The sequence below is a fragment of the Protopterus annectens genome, chromosome 11.part0 (assembly GCF_019279795.1).
Source record: "Protopterus annectens isolate FY-2018-M chromosome 11.part0, PAN1.0, whole genome shotgun sequence".
Lineage (NCBI taxonomy): Eukaryota > Metazoa > Chordata > Ceratodontiformes > Protopteridae > Protopterus > Protopterus annectens.
The window spans coordinates 1,419,297,118-1,419,321,037 of record NC_056745.1 but is presented as its reverse complement, the minus strand read 5'-3'; the positions used below and the strand labels follow the sequence as shown (position 1 = coordinate 1,419,321,037).

Genomic DNA, 23,920 nt, shown 5'->3' with positions numbered 1-23,920 from the left:
GCAGGCTGTTAAAACCTTTTTAGATGATATTAGAATGTCATTTGGTCTTGATAAATCTGCAAAATCAACCTTTAAAGCAGGAAAACTGCAGCACCAGGAAAACATCAGTTTGGGACTAGAATGTGATATAAAAGAACTTGAGCAAGAGGGAGTGTATACATTTCTGGGAAAACAATGCTCCTACTTAAGAGTGAACCTACAAGCTACCCCCAAAATTATAGACCAATAACTTGCCTTCTGACAACTTATAAACTATTCACTGGAATTGATGCTGACAGAGTTTATAGTCATTTAGAAGAAAACTCAATTATGGCAGTAGAACAAAAGGGCAATAAAATAAAGTTATATGGAAAAAAGGATCATTTGTTAAAGTCATAGTGAAGAACTGTAAAAAGGGAAGAATCTAAGTATGGCATGGATTGACTACAAAAAAGGATTCGATAGTATCCCACATTCATGGATAAAAGAATGCTTAAAAATGTATAAGATACATCCTACACTGATCAACTACATTGCAGTGACCACGAAACAGTGGCAGAACACTTTGTAATTAAACCATGATAAAGTACAAATTATTATCCCAGAGATAAAAGTTCAAAGGGGGATATTCCAGGGTGACTGTCACCATTGCTATTCTGCCTTGTCCTTAACCCATTAAGCTGTCTATTTAACAGCTTAGGCCATGGCTGTAATTTGGCTCCTAGAAAACAACAAAGTCTAAAGACTTCTCATTTTCTCTTTGTCAATGATTTAAAACTGTATAACTCATCAGATAAGGAACTGAAAGCACAGCTGCAGGTTGTCAAAACTTTTTCAGATGATATTAGAATGTCATTTGGTCTTGATAAATGCGCAAAAGCAACCTTTAAAGCAGGAAAACTGCAGCACCAGGAAAACATCAGTTTGGGACTAGAATGCGATATAAAAGAACTTGAGCAAGAGGGAGTGTATACATTTCTGGGAATTGATGAAGAATCAGCAATAAAACATGAACAAATGTGAATAAAACTTAGAAGACATAAATTAATCCTGAAAACAGCGTTGTCATTTAGGAACAAAATCCAAGCTATAAACCAATTTTCTCTTCTTGTCCTAACTTACAGTTTTGGAGTGATTGATTGGCTCCAAAATGTACTAGATAGATTAGGCATTAAAACAAGGATATTTCATGCTCATCAAATGATCTATAAAAATCAGTGCACACCAAGATTATATATTACCCATTCCGAAGGAGGAATGGGCCTCCTTGAAAATGATTATATGTATAGATCTGCAATCGAGGGACTCCACACACATTTGCTGACCTCACAAGACCCAAACATAGTGAAAGTTTTGAAACATGAGGAGATTAAATCTAACATGACTTCTCTGCTTAATCTAGCAGAAGTATATTGGCATCAAGCAGGAATGGAAATCAAACCAGAAGTAGATAAAAATCAGGCTGCAACTGAATGTGCTAAAAAACAAAAGAAAGAATATTAATCTGAGCCCAGTGGAGGAGGGGCATTGACTACATCTCTGATTTGAGATATATAACAATAAGTATCCTGTTTTTTTTTTTTTTGCTTATTTTTACTAGTTATTGCTTCTAGCAATTTATATACAGCACTTTTTATTGCCTGCTGCATACTTCTTACTGTATTTTATTGGTATTAACTAATCTGCATGGTTAAACTAAAACTGTCTGCCTTACAGGGCCTGATAAATAAGGTTTTTACTGTCACACTGTTTGTAAAGCTTTTTAGCTAGTTTCACTGCGTGAAAGGTATTAACGAGAAATTTTCTCTACTTGTTAAGCACCTGTTTGTTTGTTCTGATTTCCTGTGAAGGAGTGTATCCTACAACTGATTTGTTTGCAGTTAAAAGTATTCTGTTGAGTCTCCTTGCTTCTTTATCTGTTTAAAAAAATTAACTGCTGTTCTTCTGCTGTGATAAACATTTCTGTAGTGTTTACTGTCTAAAAGAGTGTAGGCTAGTAGCTGTAGTATTTTACCAGGTCAGATTTGTTGTCTCTGGGCCTGTTTGTTTTTGCAGTGGTTATTCTGAGCACATGACCAGGCCATCTTGAATTAGCAGAAGCCTTTCTTTATCTTTGTGGCAGGATTGTGTTGATTGGCTGCTGGCTGGTGGAGGCTGGGTGGTCTAGGGCTTGTAGTAAGCACTCATTGGTTCTTTTGAGCTTTTTTAAAAAAAGTCATTTAAGGTTGTATCTTCTGGTATTTAAGCCCTAACTTTGAGAGGATTTCTGTCTATACACACTGAGCCGAGTGGAGGACTCTGATCTGAGATATATAACAATAAGTATCATGTTTTGTTTTCTTATTTTTACTAGTTATTGCTTCTAGCAATTTATATATAGCACTTGTTATTGCCTGCTGCATACTTTTTACTGTATTTTATTGCTATTAACTAACCTGCATGGTTAACAGACAATCCAGGTGAGTAGCACAATGAGCAATGTCAAAGCATAAAAGAAATAAAAAGAATTAAAAATCCAAATTTAATTAGTGCTTTCGGTGGGGTCACTGCCTCACCTTCTTCAGACAACAGCTAAATCAATTAAAACTTTTTTATACTCTATTAAAATCAATTATTCAATTATTAAAACAAAGTATCTCATAAACTTGTCATTAAAGAGATGTACATTGTAGACCAGATCGTACCCCATAGAGCAATATAAAAACAGAACAATTCTGTACTTAAACTAATAAGTTATCCTATCAAATGTAAAACTCCAAACCCAATGGATACATATTATAACTTAACAAATATATATGTATATATTGAAAAATATATATATCACTAATTATAAAAAATGTAAATATTTAATATATAAAGTTGTTATGATACTTTAAATTTTACTATTCGTTATTTAAAAATTAATAAATTAATAAACTCATATACCAACTGTAAAAAGCCATTTACTAGTGTAAAATATATGTATAAATATATACACACATAACAGCCTATCATATTGTTAATAATTTCTAAATACTTACAAGTTTATTAGTTCAAATAAAAGCTTATGTTTGTATTAATTATAATATCATAAATACCACAAACATTCTAGAGCTACCATCCGTAATCTATTAAAAAATAAAATTAATAACAAAAACATCTCTAAATGTTATAAATGACTATAGGAGTTTTGTTTTATTTTGATATTAATGCTACAACCTAAGGTAATTTACCTCCTTAAATCTAGACATTTCAAAATGCACTTTATTGAGACATATTCGTTGAAACCTGAGTAAATATGGGCCACTGTTCTAATTTGCCACATAAATTCATCCGTTTCTAAATATAATTGCTAAGGCCTTGGCAATTATATTTAGAAACAGATGAAATTACCAGGAGGTAAATTACCTTAGGTTGTAGCATTAATATCAAAATAAAACAAAACTCCTATAGTCATTTATAACATTTAGAGATGTTTTTGTTATTAATTTTATTTTTTAATAGATTACGGATGGTAGCTCTAGAATGTTTGTGGTATTTATGATATTATAATTAATACAAACATAAGCTTTTATTTGAACTAATAAACTTGTAAGTATTTAGAAATTATTAACAATATTATAAGCTGGTATGTGTGTATATATTTATACATATATTTTACACTAGTAAGTGGCATTTTACAGTTGGTATATGAGTTTATTAATTTATTAATTTTTAAATAACGAATAGTAAAATTTAAAGTATCATAACAACTTTATATATTAAATATTTACATTTTTATAATTAATGGTATATATATTTTTCAATATATACATATATATTTGTTAAGTTATAATATGTATCCATTGGGTTTGGAGTTTTACATTTGATAGGATAACTTATTAGTTTAAGTACAGAATTGTTCTGTTTTTATATTGCTCTATGGGGTACAAACTGGTCTACAATGTATATCTCTTTAATGACAAGTTTATGAGATACTTTGTTTTAATAATTGAATAATTGATTTTAATAGAGTATAAAAAAGTTTTAATTGATTTAGCTGTTGTCTGAAGAAGGTGAGGCACTGACCCCACCGAAAGCGCTAATAAAATTTGGATTTTTAATTCTTTTTATTTCTTTTATTGCTTTGACATTGCTCATTGTGCTACTCGCCTGGATTGTCTGTTATTCATTCGTTTGGTTTGTTTAGTGGAAAGTCTTAATCTGCATGGTTAAACTAAAATTGTCTGCCTTACAGGGCCTGATATAAGGTTTTTGCTGTCACACTGTTTGTAAAGCTTTTTAGCTAGTTTCACTGTGTGAAAGATATTAACAGGAAATTTTCTCTACTTGTTAAGCACCTGTTTGCTTGTTCTGATTTCCTGCCAAGGAGTGTATCATATCACTGATTTGTTTGCAGTTAAAAGCATTCTCTAGAGACTGTTTGCTCCTTTATCTGTTTAAAAACTTTAATTTTGTGAATCACTGCTGTTCTTCTGCTGTAATAAACATTTCTGTAGTGTTTACTGTCTAAAAGAGTGTATGCTAGTAGCTATAGTATTGTTCCTCACCCTCTCTCCCTGTTGGTGTCTTGCTGTTACACTTGGTGTCTTTGCAGTTGCCCACCCCTACTGTAAATTTGATCTGGGACACTCCTCCCAGTCTAGTGTCATTAGCTCATTCTACCTAATACAGAGAGAACATTTGAGAAGGCCAACCCACTTGGTTTCCTAACCTTGAATTATCTTCTGCTTCTCCTCTCTCCCTTTCCTTTACAAAAAAAAAAAATTGCTAGAATATCCCTGTGTTCTGCTTAACTGTAACAAAAAAAATGACGCTTGTTTCTTGCCTTTCCTGTAACTAGTCTAATCCAGATACAGATTTGCTATATCCAGGACTATTTGCAAGCTTCTGAGCCTCCCAAGCCTGTCTGTGTTGGAGGGAAGCCTGCTAGCTTATCAGTGGGAGTGGTAACCACTAGGTAAGCTATCTACCACATAAGGAGTGGTTTCTAGACCAGAAATTGCAGCTATTGGCCTTTTGGGCAGTTTTTTCATCTCTCTCAACTTCCTGATTTAAAAGCATGCATTTTCACTTGTTTCTCCCTTTCCTGTAAGTAGTGTAGTCCAGATACAGATTTGCTGTATCCAGGACTGTTTGTAAGCTCCTGAGCCCCCAAAGCCTTTCCGTGTCGGAGGGAAGCCTTCTAGCTTATCAATGAGAGTGGTAAGCACTAGGTAACCTATCTACCACATAAGGAGTGGTTCTGACCCAGAAATTGTAGTTTATTTATTTATTTATTTTACATTTGTTAACCAGGAAAGTCCGACTGGATACAGGTCCATTTTCAGCAGAGGCCCGAGGAGAAAAGCTCCAAATGTACAAAAACAAGTGTAAATACAGTGAAATTATTACAGTGAGTTATTACAAAAAATGAGATTTGTTTAACGATATGTACACACAGGTACATGTTTTTCTCACATGCACACAGCAAAGGTTGGAAGCAAGTAGCTGAGAAAGAAATAGTTAAAGATTTCATATGAAAAAGAAAAACACATATATTAAGGTGGTTATCATACATGGTGTAGTGTTAACTTTAAATCTTTCCAGTAGGTGGGTGATACACAGAATTTTAACAGAGTCAGAGTTCTATTCTTGTAATGAGGTTCTCATTTATGAAATATGTTTGAGTGGGGGTTAGTCAGGGTCTGTACAGGGACAAAGCCACTGCATTTTTAGATATTTCCTAAGGGATTTTTTGAATTGGGATAAGGAAGGGTCAGTGGTGAGTTCAGTAGGAAGTAGTTTCCAGTTACTGGCCATTTGGGCAGTTTTTCCATCTTGCTCAACTTTCTGATTTAAAAGCCAACATTTGCACTTGTTTCCTCCCTTTCCTGTAACTAGTCTAGTCCAGATACAGATTTGCTGTATGCAGGACTGTTCGTAAGCTCCTGAGGCCCCTAAGCCTTTCTGTGTTGGAGGGAAGCCTGCTAGCTTATCAGTGGGAGTGATAAGCACTAGGTAACCGATCTACCACATAAGGAGTGGTTTCTGGCCCGGAAATTGTAGTTATTGGCAGTTTGGGCAATTTTTCTATCTTTCTCAACTTTCTGATTTAAAAGTCTGCATTTGCACTTGTTTCTTTCCTGTAACTAGTCTAGTTCAGATACAGATTCTTAGTTTTTGTGCTTGAATTTGCTTATCTGTGTTCAGCACTTGTTCAGAACTTGTTGTAAGCACTAAATAAGTTACAAATTACTACAGCACTCAATCTTCCTCATTACCTAGAGGAAAACAGTTTTTGTACTTATTTTTCTCACTAGCTTACAGGAAAAACACCTCTTGTACTCACTTTCCTCACTTGTCTAGAGGAAAATAGTTTTTTATTCAAGAATGTCCAAGGGTCAGCTCCCAGTGTTCTCTCCTGTCTATCTGATAAATCTGGGCATCTTGGGGCAATGTAGCAATTGCTTCATGTACACAAACAACCCTCTCCTCCTACCACCCAGCACTACAACCTGTGAGAGATGTACTTATCTAGCCAAACTGGAGGTAAAGCTCTCTCCAGCCAAGACTGAACGTGACATTCAAGAGGAGAAGGTAAACACTTGCACCACACTATACTCATCACATAGTCCCACTAAACCTACACCACCTAAATCCACACATAGAAATACAAAAACATTCACGGAGGCTCTCAGTAATAATCTGCTCAAGCAACAGAGACCTCCAAAGCACAAACACAAGCAACCTCCACCCCCAAATACAACCCAAATGACACATAGCCCACAGAGTCAGTGTGCCACTCAACCACAGCCCATAAGCAAAATAACGTACCCAACACATTAGTCATAGGTGACTCTATAGGTACACTGATGTCCCACTCACCAGGCCAAACAAGGAGAAGGTTACTGTCAGCTGCCTGTCGGGTGCCAGGATCTGCCACATAACCCACACACTCAGGTCACGCCGCAACAAGTACAGATATGACTCTGTCATTGTCCGTATTGGTGTGAATGACCTGAGACATACCTCCCTGGACTACATGAAAAGAGACATGGAAGAGCTCTCTGATCTTGTAGCCCAGGCAGGTATGACCCTAGCCCTGAGTAGCATCCTGCCATCACCCAGAATGATACCGCAGTACAAGGACAAAATGATTGACTTCAACAATTGGCTAAGCTTCTGGTGTTATTCTAAGGGTATCCAGTATCTGTCTGACTGGGATGACATGGTCAACAGACCACGATACTTTGCCAGAGATGGCCTGCATCTGTCACTCCTGGGATTCCAGATAGTGGCTAAGGCTCTTGCCGCCCCATAGTGCCTTTTTAGGCAAGGTTCAAATGACAAATTCACCACTGTAACAGGAATAGGCAAGCAAAAACTGAGGGTAATGCTACTCAATGCTAGAAGTCTAAATCTCAAAATGCACTCCCTCGAGGCTCTCCTTAAAATGGAGAACATCGATATCTGTGCAGTGACTGAGACCTGGTTCATGGCTCCAGAGAGCACCCCTGCATTACCAGGCTATAACTCATACCACACTTTTCGGCCTTTAACTTGGACCAGAACACCAAAGGTGGAGGTGTGTCCATATTCATTAAGGATATCCACACCTCCAGGCTAGTTGCTCAGCATAATGCAGCCGAAGTTATCCAAGTGCAACTAACTCTGGGGCAAAACCGAAATCCAAATTGTAGCTTGCTACAGATCCCCCACCATGCCCCAGGATTCCCACTCCTCTTTTCTTGATATACTGGAAAATATTAGGGTTCAACCAAACACCCTAATAATGGGCAATTTCAACTACCCCACCATTAACTGGGAAAACTACTCATGTACCAACTCCTTGACTCAACGCTTCCTGGAATTCATAAATTCCAGTGCCCTTGATCAACTTATCCACACCCCAACCAGGGGCAACAGTATCCAAGACCTAGTCATTACCAACATGAGTGACTGGTGTTTCACACCTGAAGTCAACTCCTCGTTGGTCAGATCCGACCATAAGCTAATCACCCTAGATATCCACATCCTGCCCCCACCCCCTATTAAGGAAACCACAGTAAAAAATTTCTCCAAAGCTAACTTCATGCTTCTTAAGACAGAAACGGCAAACTTCATGACACCCATGCAGATGGACAGTACAGTTACGACTGCTGAATCCTACACAAATGTACTCTTTAAGCAATTACATGAATGCATGGATCTTGCTATCCCAAACAGAACCAAGACGCTATCTTCCAAAAAAAAAGAAGCCAATCTGGTGGTCCCCTGCCATAAACAAACTCTACAACAGAAGGAAGAAACTGTTGCAAAAGAGAGTAAAATCCCATGAGTAGAGGAGCTCCCTCATCAGCCTCAGTAAGAAGGTGAGATCACTTATAAGATCCTCCAAAGCTAGCTATGAAAACAAAATCACCACTGATTCTAGGGACAACCACAAAGCATTCTATAGCTATGTCAAGAATCTCAATGGCAACACCGAGATCTGCTCTGAGTTACAGCTCAACGGCATGAAAATTACAGAACCAACTGATATTGCCAACATCCTGGCAGATAGGTTCAGTGCTAACTTTACCCCCTCTCACCCCCTAAAGGGCCCAATTCTATACAGGAAGAATGCAGAGTCCCTGTAATCACAACTATGGAGGTAAAAGCTGCACTCTCTAAAGCAAAAAACACAGCATCCATGGGATCGGACAACATCCCAGGCTGCATTTTACATGAACTTCAGAATGAACTGGCTCCCCACCTAAGCACCATGTTCAATCATAGCCTCACGTCAGGCTTTGTGCCCACTGAATGGTGCACACCAATAGTTATTGCACTCCACAAAGGGTGAGCCACCACTGATCCCGGGAACTATCGCCCTATTAGCCTGATGAGCTTGATCTGTAATGTCATGGAACGTATCATCATGGAACTCATAAACAAAGACATTGGTAACCTCCAAACTCTGGACCCCACCCAGTTCGGGTTTGGAAAGACAGATCATGCCTCCTGAACCTGATCAACTTTTTTGAGGCAGTTACCAAAGCCATAGATGAGGGTAAGGTGGTTCACACAGCCTATCTTGACCTTGCCAAGGCTTTCAACACCATCCCCCATTCTGGAATTATAGCTAAACTCACTAAACTAGGTATAAATCCCTACGTGACAAGATGGGTTGCCAACTGACTCATTGACAGAACCCACTCTGTAAAACGAGTGGACTACCACAGAGTTCAGTCCTGGGACCTCTCCTGTTTGGCATCTACTTCTCTGAAGTAGAGGCTAACACAGAGGGCCTTTGGCTAATGAAGTTCACAGATGGCTACAAACTAGGAACCATAGTCATGTCCCCAAATGATGTGGACATCCTACAGAAGGGCCTCACTGAGACAGATGCCTGGTGTCAGAGCCATGGCCTCAAGCTCAATGCCAAAAAGTACATTGTCATCCCCTTTGGTAAAAACTCTGTACCCATGAACTACCAGATAGGCGGCTGTCTACTTAATGCTGAATGTGTGATAAGAGACCTTGGGATCCAGATGGACAGTAGTCTCTCCTTTGATAATCACATCACCACAGTAGTCAGGAAATCCTTCTACGTGACACACCTCATCACAAAAGGATTCTCATTCACGAAAAAAGAGGTCATTGTTCCCCTCTACTCGACACTCATTAGATCCATTATAGAGTACAATGCCCCTTTTGGAGTGTACCTCACAAGACATCTGCAGCAGCTGGAAAGGCCACAGAAGTACCTCACAAAGAGGATTACTGGCCTCAAACAGATGCCCTACACCGACCATCTCAAAAAACTCCAGCTTTACTCCATAGCATATCGCCTACTCCGCGGTGATCTCTGCCTAACATATAAAGCTATGTAAAACCCAGAGCTGCTGGGTATGCTAAACCTATAGAAACCCCAATCCCTTCGAGCTACATGGTCTACGGACCTAAACCTTGTCACCACAATAAACAGGACATGCTGGAGAGATAGATTCCTGTCCCAGAGACTTCTCATACTCTGGAACAAGTTACCCATCTATGTCAAGCAAATGTTACTCATTAGCACTCTTCAAGAAAAATCTTGATGAGTGGATGGGGAATAGGAAATACACCCTGGAGATCATTTCTCTGGCTCTGCTCGACAGGCACAGGAAAATAACTTTCTTGGGTGGCGTAAGCCAGGGAACCTTGTTGGCTAGGCTTACTTAGGCCCTTGGGCCGATAGCCTAGTACCTGCCTATGAACCTATAAGGTGAAGGACCAAATGAAAAGGCAAGAAATGTGGAAAATGCATAATATAGCTGCAAGTATAGAAAACTTCTGGAAGAACCTTATGTTGATCAGGAATGAACAGAGGAATGGTTAAGGAGTGTGAATTCAAACCAAGAAATGAAAGGTTAATATTGGTGGCACAAGATAGTGGGCTATATACATGCTGGTTTATAAAGTCCATTGAACATGTGGGAGAACAAACAAATGTAGTTCTGTAAAACCGAATTGGAAAGAGTCGCACACCTTGTTGCTGGTTGTGACATACTAATGGCAGAAGGACTGTATACCGAAAGGCATAATAATGAGACAAGACTGTTGCACTGGGGATGGTGCCAACATTATGGTATTGAAGTGGCTAAAAAACACTGGAAACATGAGCCACAAAGCATCACAGAAAATGATGAAGTCCACATTACATGGGATCATCCCTTACCAACAGTTCAAAAGATAGATACTAGAAAACCGGATATAGTGGTCCAAGAAAAGAAGACATAAATAGCATTGATCATTGAAATTGTCACACCCAGTGACTACAGTGTCCTGCGTACAGAGAGACACAAAGTTATAAAATATCAGGATTTGCAAGCAGAAATGAGAGCAATGTGGAAGAAGGATACCCAGCTAGTTCCAATAGTAGTAGGAGCAACAGGTCTTATAAAAAGAGTTTACAGTCATATTTAGACATGCTACCAATAGATGTAACTCCATATGAATTGCAGAAGGAGTCATTACTGGGCACATTGTGGGTGCTGTGAAGAACACTTTTGGCTGACATCAAACAGTGAAACAATACTAATTTCATGAACTTTAATTGTACTTTGACTTAAGAATGGGGTCCATTCCCGTCATGGTATTAGAAACCCAAAAGATTTGGAGAAATTAAAAAAAAAAACTGGAGATCAGCTCATACACTGTTAGGTGGGTTGCAAACTGGCTCAATGACTGAATGCACACAGTCAAAAGAATTAACTCTACCTCCACCAGCAGACCCGTAACCAGTTATGTTCCACAGGGATCGGTACTCGGGCCTCTCTTGTTTGCAATCTACTTGTTAGATGTACAAGCTAAAACAAAAGGCCTATGGCTGACAAATTTTGCTGATGATTGCAAACTGGGTGCAGTTATGGAGTCCCCAAATGATGTCAACATCCTACAAGAGGGATTCACACAATCGACTGGTGCCAAAGTCATGGGCTAAAACACATTGCAAAAAAATGTACTATCATCCCCTTCAACAAGGGCAACATCCCTGCAGATTACCACATTAATAACACCCTAAGCATGCAATCAGTAGTGAGACATTTGAGCACACAGGTTGACAGCAACCTTTCATTTGACCACCACATCTCCACAGTGGTAAGAAAGGCTGTCTTCATCACCCACCTCATAAATAAGGGCATTGCATCCAGAACAAAAGAGGTTATAACTCTCCTGTACTCCTCACTCATCAGGCCAATAATAGAGTACGATGTTACTATTGGTATATACCTTACCAGGCACCCGCAGCAACTGGAAAGACCTCAAAGGCTTTTTACAAAGAAAATTCAGGGTCTTCAGCATATGTCATATGTTGGCAGACAGAAATCAGTGTCACTATACTCAGAGGTGACCTGTGCCTTGCATATAAAGCAATCTCAGATCCTACTCAAATGGAAATGCTGCATATTTGTAAATCAAATGGTATAAGATGCACACATTTTAGGGAACTCAACCTAGTATGTGACATCAACAGGACTTGCTGGAGAGACAGGTATGTCTCAGTGAGGTTACCTCTCCTCTGGAACAAACTTCCAATTCAAGTGAAAGAGAGCCCTTCGCTGACTCTATTTGGATGATTGGATGGGAAGTCACAAATTCACCCCAGGAGTTGTACCTTTGTCCCTCTTGGACAGAGGCAGTAGTTGTTGACTTAGCTCCACTTAATACCTTGATATTCATGGGACGAGGGGTTGTACTTGGCTGGGCTTGTAAGGGCCCTAAGGCCATTAGCCTAGGAACCTCCTATGATCTTATGAACATTCAAATTGTCTGCCATAATTACATAGCTGTACATGTCTTATGTTGTATACCATGCAAACCCAAACTGCAAAGACTCAGTTGTACATACTGTTATGCACATTAATGTTTGTTCTGTACATGTTCAAGGTAACTGCTTATAATACTATTATAGTATTAACTCATATTATTAGAAATTTTAATTGTACATATCTTCTACTGTAGTTTCTGTTCTATGAGCCTAGGTTATGGTTAAAATGTGTCAGTAGGCCAGTTTACTTACTTGGTTAACAAATAGCAAACAAACAACCAACCAAGTAAACAGATTGTTCCTACAAAGCTCATCATTGTCAAGTACTGTGAAAGAATGTGACTAAGCCAGGAATGATTAATTATACCAGCAGCTGGTATATTCTCACCAGAAATTTGAGCTGCACAAGCGATAACCAAATACATCTAGTTGCTTGGGTCTACTACAAGCACTTCAGCGCCAGGCACTCATTGAGGGTTGGCATAATGGCTAAGGTGTGTACCTTGCAGACATGGTGCAGGGTTTGACATCACTTGGGATAAGTCGCTAGACTGACTTAAGATGGACCACAAGTGCAGTTAGCCTGGTACTAACCTATGAAGACTACTGTCTTGAAGGCAAGGACATAAGCATCTTGTAGTTGGCATGGGTGATCACTCAAGCTCAGACTCAAATAATGAACTTGGACATGGTTTGACAACCATACAGAGAGAGTGGATCTGCTATACTTTACCCAAACCCATTATCTGAGTTTGAGCAAGGTAAGTGGAGCGGCTGTGGAGAGGAGGATTTAGATTTAAGTTGTGGGAGGGGAGAGTTTTAGGGGTAGGGAGTGGGAGTGTAGTTTACAGTAAGGGAGAAGCGAGGGAGTTTTAGGATTAGGGAGCAAATAGAGATGTTATGTTTAGAGGAGTTTTAGGGTTAGGCAGTGATCATGAAGTTTAGGTTGGATGAGTGGGAGGGGAGTCTTACAATTAGAGTTAGGGACTCTGTGGGTGTTTTAGACTTAAAGTTAAGGCTTTGGTAGGGCTAATTAGTTTAGTAGGGTTTGGTGGAGGAAATTCTAGATAATTAAGTTAGAATTGGGTGAGCAGGAGTTAAAGCAGTTGCTGTTTAGAGCAAGTGGCAGTAACCACGTGCACTCTGAGCTGTCAGGATGTGAACACTTGTAGTGGACTTAATAGATCAAGATCACATAGTCATTTTGGCAGTAGACTATTTACCATTTATAACAAAATGCATGAATTTTAAAGAATCTGTCTTCCAATGTTATGACTACTAACAACAACAAAAAAATGCTAACTGAAAGCTTTAGATGTGATAGTTTTTATGGTAACATAGCCTCGTCTTAATTGTGTCAGCTCCGCTGCAGCAATTACTGTGATCATGCTTCTTTGAAACCCTATTTCTTTCACTGTATACTTTTATCATTTTATCCTTCTACCTTCTCTTCCACTTTCTTCTACATATCTCTTATGTATAACCTCAGCTTAGCCTCTATCAGAGATAGTTTGTTTAAACAATAGTAATTCTTACAGCATAGTGCTCAAGCACATTGCTCTATACCTTAACCAATAGCCTATATTAAGTTAAGCAAGCAATAATGTATGAAAGGGTGGGTGCTAGTGGGGAAATAATGCATCAGAGTGCCCTTACACCCTCGAAGTGGCATTATTTCCCCAGTAACATTGATCTTGCACTTAGACAATGGGCCATCTATTAAATTGTTTTAAATTTGCTTTTTTATTAGTATATATAGATTTTTTTAAAATATTTTGGATATGAAGTAGTCCCTCCTCCCCTACCCCCAATGTTTCAGAGTTGCTGTAGTATTTGTAATTGTTGTTGGGGAAGTATTTTACATCCAAAATCTATCAATACACACACAGACACACACACACACACACACACACACACACACACACACACACACACACACACACACACATACACACATACACACAAAGTAAAACAAACAAACACAGAGAGGCAGAGAGTTGCACACGTACACAGAAACACACACACAGACACACACAAACACAGTAAGATAAATAAACATACAGAAGCAGAGACTCGTACACATACTCAGAACACACACACACACACACACACACACACACACACACACACACACACGTGTACAACACGCACACACACACACACACACACACACACACACACACACACACACACACACACACACACACAAATGTGCCCAGCACCTGCAGCCACTTTCTTGACTGACTACACCTCACCTGTCATTGTGATGAAATTACAAAAAAAGTCATCCAGTGCAAAGCATTGCAACCTCCCCCCTCACAAAATGACTATCCCTGGTTTTGTGGAACATCCCTGGTTTGGTAAATTACCAGGGATTTCAATTAGTCAGTGAAGTTAGACATTATAGTTTCAAACTTCTTCTTGTTCAGATAACACGTTTTGATGAAACGCCACTTCAGATCCGAATTCTTGAGGAAAGAAGTTGAGAGGTATGCACTCTACTTCTCTCTCACTAACTAACTAACTAACTAACTAACTAACTAACTAACTAACTAACTAACTAACTAACTAACTCTCTCTATCACTGTCTCTCACACACACGCACACACGCACACACACACACACACGCACGCACACACACGCACACACACACACCATGTTTAAGTGAGGTTTAAGTAGAACAGCAAGCCTTTTTAACTGCTTTTGCAGTTACTTTTGCTAGCTGAGTATTTTCTTTAATTTATTTTTTTTTAATTATTGCACACTTGATAAAAACAAAGCCATGTTTAGTGAATATAAAATATGGCATCCATTTGCTTTTTTCCTGTCCTAGCTTCGTAGGAGCTTAGTATGCTTTTGTGAAAAGGTGCACTTGTTTTTTACTGGATTTTGCCTGTACATTAAAATCCTGCTGGAGAACATTCACTCCCCAATCAGGGTGATGATGTATGCTTCGTCCAGTGTCTAATGTGTTATGTACTGCATGTACATATTCCCTTGCACTTTTACATTACATCATTACATACATATTTTTACTGGTTCAGATTAATGGCGTTAATGTGTAGCTCAAACAGAACTCCAAGTTAGTATCTAAAATACTCTGGCAATGGGTACTGTTATTCCCCTCCTCTGTGCTGTACAGTATAGCTGTGTTATGATTTTTTTGTCATTTGTTAATGATACATAATTTGTAAAGCTCCTTCATGATTATTTTTTGCAATTTATTAATCACACACAATCATTTTGGTGGTGTCCTTCATTTGCACTGGTCTGCAGTGAAAGTGGACAGAGCCAGCTGGATAATTCGTGTACCAAAATAAGTTCTTAAATAAAAGATGTAGCAAGTATATACACATACACACAGACCTATATATGCACACATACATGCATTCATATAGATATTGTTACACATATATATATATATATATATATATATATATATATATATATATATATATATATATGGGATCCGTACGGATCCCCAAATGGCAACATCACCGAAACAGATTCGGCCAGGCATATAGTTGCGTGAAAGTGCTTTTCACCGAAGAAGCACTTTCGCATAAGTATGCCTGTTGCGGAGATTGCACTACAGTGGGGATAAGGGAAAATTCCCTTTTCCTCACTGTAGTGCGACCTCGGAGTGAGAATATTAAAGTAGGGAGTGTGGAGGTGCAGGGGGAAACATAAATGTAATTAATTTTTTTAACACACTTTAACGAAAGTGCTTTTGCTAAAGTGTGTGTAGTGATTGTGGATTTGGACTATTGAACTTTCATTCTAAAATGTTAATGCAGTGTTTTTTTTTTTATTGTAACACGCTTTAACAAAAGCACTTTTTCGATAAAAGCACTTTCATTAAAGTGTGTTCGGTTGTTATGGATTTGGATGTTTTCTCGAATCCTAGATCCATATATTTATATATACATATGTGTATATATATATATATATATATATATATATATATATATATATATATATATAACAAACAAACCAAAGCCCTTAGAGTCAGTGATGTAAGCAAACAATAACCCAAGACTTCACTGATGGATGAAAAGGCAGCAAAGCACCAAAGCACAAATAAAATCCAAAATAAACTTTATTCCAAGTTTCCAAATTTCCGTGCGCTTTCGGTGTAATACCGCTTCCTCAGGCGTCTGAGGCGGTATTACCGTGAAAGCGCTACGGAAATTTGGAAACTTGGAATAAAGTTTATCTTGGATTTTATTTGTGCTTTGGTGCTTTGCTGCCTTTTCATCCATCAGTGAAGTCTTGGGTTATTGTTTGCTTATATATATATATATATATATATATATATATATATATATATATATATATATATATATAAGAAACACAAAAGTTATTGTTACTTTATTTATCTAGTGTGTAATTTAGGTGCTACAAGGGACCATATTCAGCTACATCTTAGGCCATATATAATATGGGTGCAAATCAATATGATACAGATCTTAATGGGCATGTTATATATAGTACACAGCAATAAAGGATACAGTTAGAAAATATTAATTTATTTGTCAATTATGCTTAATACGGTCATTCACTGCATTTATGTGTCTAGTGCTAGTATAAATCAGAAGTACAATGTAATGCCGTTGAAGAGTGGAATAGCTACCAAAAAATTACATACTAAGACACTGTCAAGACCATTGTATGCAATTATTTTAGAAATTTTAGAAGGCTTAGCATAAGAGTTCAAATTAAATAATTAAGAAGCATTTTCTGTACTGTCAGTAGTGTATAAGCAATTATGAACAGAATGCTGCAATTTTATGTTGGTAAAAGGCTGGACTGGAGTTTGTCATTCCAAAATAACAATTGCACTACGTGTGTCCCTCAAGGATTAGATGTAACTCAGTCGTAAGGCCTAATGATTCTGTGTGTGTCTCAGCTCATAGGGATTTAGAGTCTAAAGGGACAATAAATACAGGTATAAAAAAGTAAATATGAAGTATAGTTTCTATTAATTTTACTTTGGATAATAAAGTAATTTTTCAGAACTTTCCTTCATGAAGAACCTTATGTTTTCACCTTCACTTTTTAAGATATCATCTGACTTCTTATGAGCTTTTCTTAATATCTGGACTACCTCAAACATGCCTTCATATGCATAATATCATGCGTTTGTGTAAGTAGATGATGGTACTTTAAATGGGTTACGAATGGAATTAATTTTATTTGTGGTTTTGCATTTCTTTCCCTTCCGTTCTTTCTGTACCTTTCTGTCAACACTGTGAAATGTATTTAATAAGCTACATTTAAACTAGGAAGGAAATGGCTCACAGGAAAGACGAAATAAAATTAGTTGATAGACTTGGGCAAAAAAAGTGCTATTACTCACATGAAATTAAACAAAAGCACATCATGATACTGCAGAGAGGGAGAAACAAGTCATGTTTCTAAGACACAGGGAACATTTGTAACACTGATGTTGTACAGTCATTACAATGTTCACAAAACCTGTGACAAACCAGTGTCCCCACAGCTGTCCAGCATCTATAAACTCCAAGCTAATATGTTAAATGGTACGCACCGAAGAGGAGTTTAAAATTATATGATTCCATTGCTTGGTATATGTTATTCTAACACAAGTCACGGTAGTTTCAAAACCTAGAAGTTACCACAAGAGTAACATTACTTCAGTTATGACAATTCTAAAGCAGCAGCTAAAATACTTTTATATCTCCTATGATTGATTAATGTTGATCTGAGCAAGAGTGGTTGAGAAGCAGACAATGTTTCACGTCAAACAATGCTTCTGCAATAATAGCACTGTCAGAACATGCAAGGTATTTTTGGTCTAACTTAACCATCTTTGTTACATCTGTTATAAATTATATGTGCATCTAAATTTAGGCAGACCAACATGGGTTCTAGCTTGAACTTTATGGATTTAAAAAATAAAAAAAGAATCATCTAAAATCACTACATCACCAGTTTTATTATAGTCAGCATATATTTAAACAGTCATTACAAAAACTGTAACCACATACTCACCAGCATCAGCATGGTTCTTTCCTTATGAAAAAAATGTCTTGTTTGTGGATCAAAAACTGGCACCTACAGCACAATATGCTTTTAAAAATAAACTTCATTTGTGATTATATATAAAAAAAATGTGTTTACCACATCTGATTTTGTAGTGAACTTTTGAGTCTGTAAACTTTCCAAAGCCATCCATTTTACTGGCAATTTAGTGCCTGTTTTATTGTGAACACTGTAATACTCTTTGTCGAAGATGTCTCGAGCAAGCCCAAAATCTGCAACCTTGACAGTGAATGATTCATCCAGCCTAAGTAAAATATTCAAAAGTATGAACTGAAAGCAATTATAAATGTTAGGAGAAAGAACCTTACAACAGTATTTCAGCTATTTACTATTAAATACATTTTTAGAAATGAAATGTAACACCTCTGTTCTGTGTTCATCTTCATATTATACGGATTTCATTATATCAGATTTTTTACTAAGGCAAAAAAAGTTATTGACATCAGTTATCAGCATGTGTTCAGTACAGAACTGGAAAAATACTTCTAGAAAGACTATATCAATAATAGTCATACCAAAATGGAAAATAATAAAATATAGAAAAAAAAATCTAAATGAAATAAACCAAATTCATTGTAACCATTCTGGTCAGATTTGTGAAACTCTGACACATACTATAACAATACAGTACTAAGTACAGTGTTTACATATTGAAAATGATTCATAACACTGGCATCTGTTAAACAGAAGTCATTTACACACAAAGTAGGGAAGATATACCATATTGATGCAAATAACGAATGTTTACAAGAATACAGCCCATATATATGACGAGTGATAATGCAGATAGCAAATGGACTGCAGCAACTCAAAATAGTTATAAAGTGGAGAGTAAATGCCTTTATATCTCTTATGATTGATTGCTGTTGGTCTGAGTAAGAGTGGTTGAAAAGAAGACAATCATGTTTCACATCAAACAATGACTGTTATAAGTGCTAAAGGAGTATAAACCTCACTGAAAATAAAACATTCACAGTCCTGTACATTTTGGTAAGTGGAAAATTCCAGAATTTAGTAGGGTATACAATAGGTATCTCCCAGGCATTATTCATTCATTTACTAATTTTTAAGTAGTCACCGTTTTTCATTCAGGGTTGTAGGAAGCTAAGTTCTAGCCTTAAAACAATGGACACATGGCTGGAACTAATCTTAGAATTCACACCAAATTATTGGATAACACAGATACGCACTCACTCTCTAACGCATGTAGGTACACACGCGTGCGCACGTATACACACACACACACACACACACACGCACACACACACACACACACACACACGCCCGCATACACATGTACCATGTACCCCTACCTATCTACCTACATACTGGCAGTTTGCAGCATCATAAGTTCATTTACTTATATATATATCTGAGATGTGAGAGGAAACCAGTGAAAACCTACACTGAAAGAGGGAAGACATAAAGAGAACACAAGAAAGACTCCTCAGTCAGGAACCAAACCAAAGAATCAAGTGTTGTGAGGTAGCAATTTTAACTGCTACACCACTATATATTGTCCTATGCACCAGCATCCTGAATTCTGAATATGACCCTCATGTGCATACTACAAGCTTTCCCAGAACATACAGCATTCTTCAGTACCCCCAGGATTCTCCAGGCAACCATGCATGCATTCTGTAGAAGTGCAGAGTTGCCAATGAACCACAGACACTTGGCATTTGAGACTTTATTCATATGGGCATCTAACCACTGGCCACTCACCAGTGAATGACATAGACCACTTGAAAGAGGTACTATATTTACTGTCACTTTTTTCCACAGTACATGTGGCCTAAATACTACGGCTGCCTGTATGGATTATTCTAGCAGTGTATTCAAGATATAACAGGCCATTGCCCAGCATAGGTTTTCTAATGAAAATCTAGTTGATAAGCTTGACAGTTGTGTAAACCAGACATGATTCTAATGTGGGATATAAGTGTCATTCATAGTACTAGAATACCATAGTAAGGATGCAAAACCTATCATGAAAGATCAGAAATATATGTGCATATCACTACTTGGATTATATAGCATGGCACTCAGTGAAAGACATGTGATGCATGGGTAACCCCATGATGCAGCAGGATATATTTTGCATTCTACATTAAAAGACACACCATGGGCCTACGAGAATGTATACAGTAACATACAAAAAGTCATCTCTGCAGCATCCAGAGGAAACTGTCTACATAAACTGTCAAATACTTGTATTTTAATCAGGCATCCATTCCTCCATGGTTCTTGATGATAATAAGCATCCCCAGACTATAGCTGACGATCGCTACAACATGGTGCAAAGTCACACACGGGGTGTTATTAAGTGCATATTTGGTCTCCTAAAAGGAAAGTTTATGTCGACACCTGCAGTATGAACCAGGCAAGGCCAAGAGAATATCCTTTCCCTGTTCCATGTTACATCATGTCATGTAGTGTACCATCTGTGGTTAGACATCCACAAAGAGACAGGAATGATGAGGCAGATGTCAGGGAGCATTATACATTTTAACTGATAAACACACAACATAGCTAGCCTTCCCATGTGTATCCTATAAAACGACTGGCTTTCAATGTTCTGCAGCTTCTCAGTTCTTGGTCTGACTCTCCTCCCTTGTAAAATGATTTCATTTGTAGCTGCTTTCCAGCAACTTCATATACTAAAAGTATTGTACTATTTTTCTGTCTAAATTTGATTTTAATAGTTTCATCATCTAGGTTATCATGGGTGCATCATCCCTTTTATTGTCATGTCTTACTGATTGTGTCAAAGGTCATCATTTTGTTATTTACTGCATTTTAACTTCTGCTGTGAAACACAGTACGGTGATTTACTCAGTCCCTTCCTCCTTTATTTACTTTTAATAACCTGGTTGGTAAAGCAGGAACACAAGGCAGTGGATCAATAGTACGCAAGCAATAATGGGGACCATAAGATAAGGAATTATGAGGCCTGTAAGATGCCCAGCCATAGGCATTTTTAAGTTGACACACACAAGTTCTTGCTACCCTTTTCAAGAACTTAATAGTGCCCACCTGTCATAATTGAGCAAGGCTGTAGATGATAACCCTGGTGCAAATTAATCAAATCATTCAGACTAACTGTAAAGGTAGCCAAAGCAGAATTTTGTTTGACCTACAGTGGCAACTTGTTCCATAGGCTGGGAATATGTTGAATTATGAATCTATCCCTCCAACAAGTCTTTATATGTCGAGGTAGATTTATGTCCCTAATGTGAGTGTTTGGAAAGCCACTGGTTTTGTAACGAAATAGGAGGTCAAATAATATTGTTTTTTATGGCTTGAAAAACATGACACAAGTCACCTACCTCAGAGCAGCCTATAAGCTACTAGGTAGAAGAAGAATTATGTTAATCTGTTAGGATAGTTGAAGGATTTAAAGTCATTAATTGTATCAGCTTGAAATCTTTGATGTCTTTCTATCTGAGTGATATGTTTAGATTTGTACATGCCAATGGAAACATTATATTCGATGAGGGGTCTGATAAAAGTAATGTGGTAAAATGGCTTTTTTGTATCTTGAAGGAATTCCCTTGGAAGTTAACTGTGTCATATAGAAGAAGTTTCTGATTATACTGGAAGCATAATGATCAAATAAGATAGAGAGTTCTCCACACAAGTACTGAAGTCTCATGACCTTGATTTTCTGAAAAGGGGTAGCATTTATAATGCAACGCAAGTTAGAAGCAACTTTTTTTGCTGTAAGATACTATTGTACTTTTTTGTAGTTATCTTGAGATTGTTTTGAGTACATGAAATACATGCATATTCCAGCCTTTGCTGGAGCTGTTTCTTATCATTGAATGAGTGGATATCAGTGCCCAGCTTGTGGTCATCAGCAAACATGGTCAACTCTACTTATGGGACACTAGCTATGATATCTGCAAAATAAACATGAAACAGAAGCACCAATCCAAGTGGTTTCAATTTTACATTCATTGGGGGTTCTAACAGCTGTCACAACTTGAACTCTGTTGGATAGCCAGTTTGTAATGCAGAGGACAATATAAGGGGTTACATTATTGTTTTTCTTTTTTAATTTTCAATAATTCCAGCATGGAAATAGAGTGAAAAGCCTTAGCCAGATGGAGATCAGCAGTGTACAAGAACTAACCACTGTTCACTGCCTATGTAACCTTTCCAGTGCGTATTACTAGATTCTGAAGATGGGCGATTCCCTTCACAAAACCAAGCTAATTGATGTCTATGTCTGCATAAATCAGTTCTGTTGAAATACGTTTCATGGTTTTGTAAATAAGGCTAGTGAAGATGATGGCCCTGCCATTACCCATATCTGTACAGGAGCTGTCCTTGTGTAAGGGTGTCATCATGGCTGTTTTCAGACACAAACCCTGTGGACGGGTTGTGATTGAACAGTTTAAGTAAAGCTTTGAACAGTGCTCACTTGGCACTGATGAAAATGTAACCTGGTAAGTTGTTTGGTTTTATGGAAGCATTATTTTAGTCTTGAGCAGGGATTCTAATACGTGTTCCAAGTAGATTTCATAGGTTTATAGGTGTGTGCTAGGCTAACAACCACTGGAGCTTTTTTAAGCCCAGCCTTGCATCCCAAATATCTGACAAGTTCTGGTACCCTTGGTGGTGTAAGCAGGGGCCTGGGAGATGGAACATTTACAAGGAGGGGTCTAGGAGATAAACTATTTGCAGGCTGCCTTTGTCCATCAGAAACATTGGTGGCAAATGAGGGATGAATTTCTGGTTCTCCATCCAGTTGTCCAAGTTACACTTGAATTGGGTTAGGGAGGAACTCTGCTTCACATGGATGGGGAGCCTATTCCAGAGAAGGGGTAGACTCTGGGAGACTTACCTATCTCTCCAGCAGGTCTTCTTTATATCACAGGCAGTGTTTAAGTCTTTAGAATGGGTAACTCTGGTCCTATTTTTGTAGATATGCAGGAGGTCCAACTGGATGGAGAACCGGAATTTACAGTGAATTGGTATTGATAATGAATGACTTGAATTCACATGTCAGGACAGAAAGAAGAGGATATAAGGACTGAGTTTGTCCACATGTGTGGGCAACAGGAATAAAGAAGGCTAGGCCATTCTAGACCTCTATCTGGTAAATGGCTTGATAATAGCCAACACATGGTTCAGAAGGAGAGACAGTTACAAGATCACATACAAAAGTGGCCAACATGCAACTCAGGTAGACTTCCTCCTAGTAAGGAAATGGCATTAGGGTAGATTAAATAATTGCAAAGTCATGCCCAGTGAAACACTCAGCCCATAGCATAAATCACTGGTTGCTACAATCACCTGCAAGCGGTGGTCAGAGAAAGCTGTAAGGTCAACAGAGACCATGCTGAAGACCTGGAGGTTGACTGGAGAGAAAGCACAAGAATTCAAGGAATTACTCTGGGCTCCAGCACCTCAAGAAGAACAGGAAATAGGTGGAGTTGAAGAAGAATGGCAGCACCTCAAAACACCATGTGTGAGAACTACAGAACAGATATGCAGCCAAACCAGGTTTGGAAATAAGGTACATAAGGAAAGCTGGTGGTGGAATGCAGAAGTCCAGGAGGTCATCAAAAGAAAGAAGTGCAGAAAAAAAGTGTGAGCTACAAAATACTGACC

General features: G+C 37.9%; 1 protein-coding gene across 2 annotated transcripts in view; it reads right to left on the bottom strand.

The window, feature by feature from the left end:
* MET (MET proto-oncogene, receptor tyrosine kinase) overlaps window positions 1–23,920 on the bottom strand; it is a 1,562,736-nt gene that overhangs the window by 36,848 nt on the left and 1,501,968 nt on the right. For both annotated transcript variants that reach the window (XM_044088706.1, XM_044088705.1), the window contains exon 19: window positions 18,380–18,545. In XM_044088706.1, coding sequence (XP_043944641.1) covers window positions 18,380–18,545 — 166 coding nt within the window. The remainder of the gene's footprint in view (window positions 1–18,379; window positions 18,546–23,920) is intronic.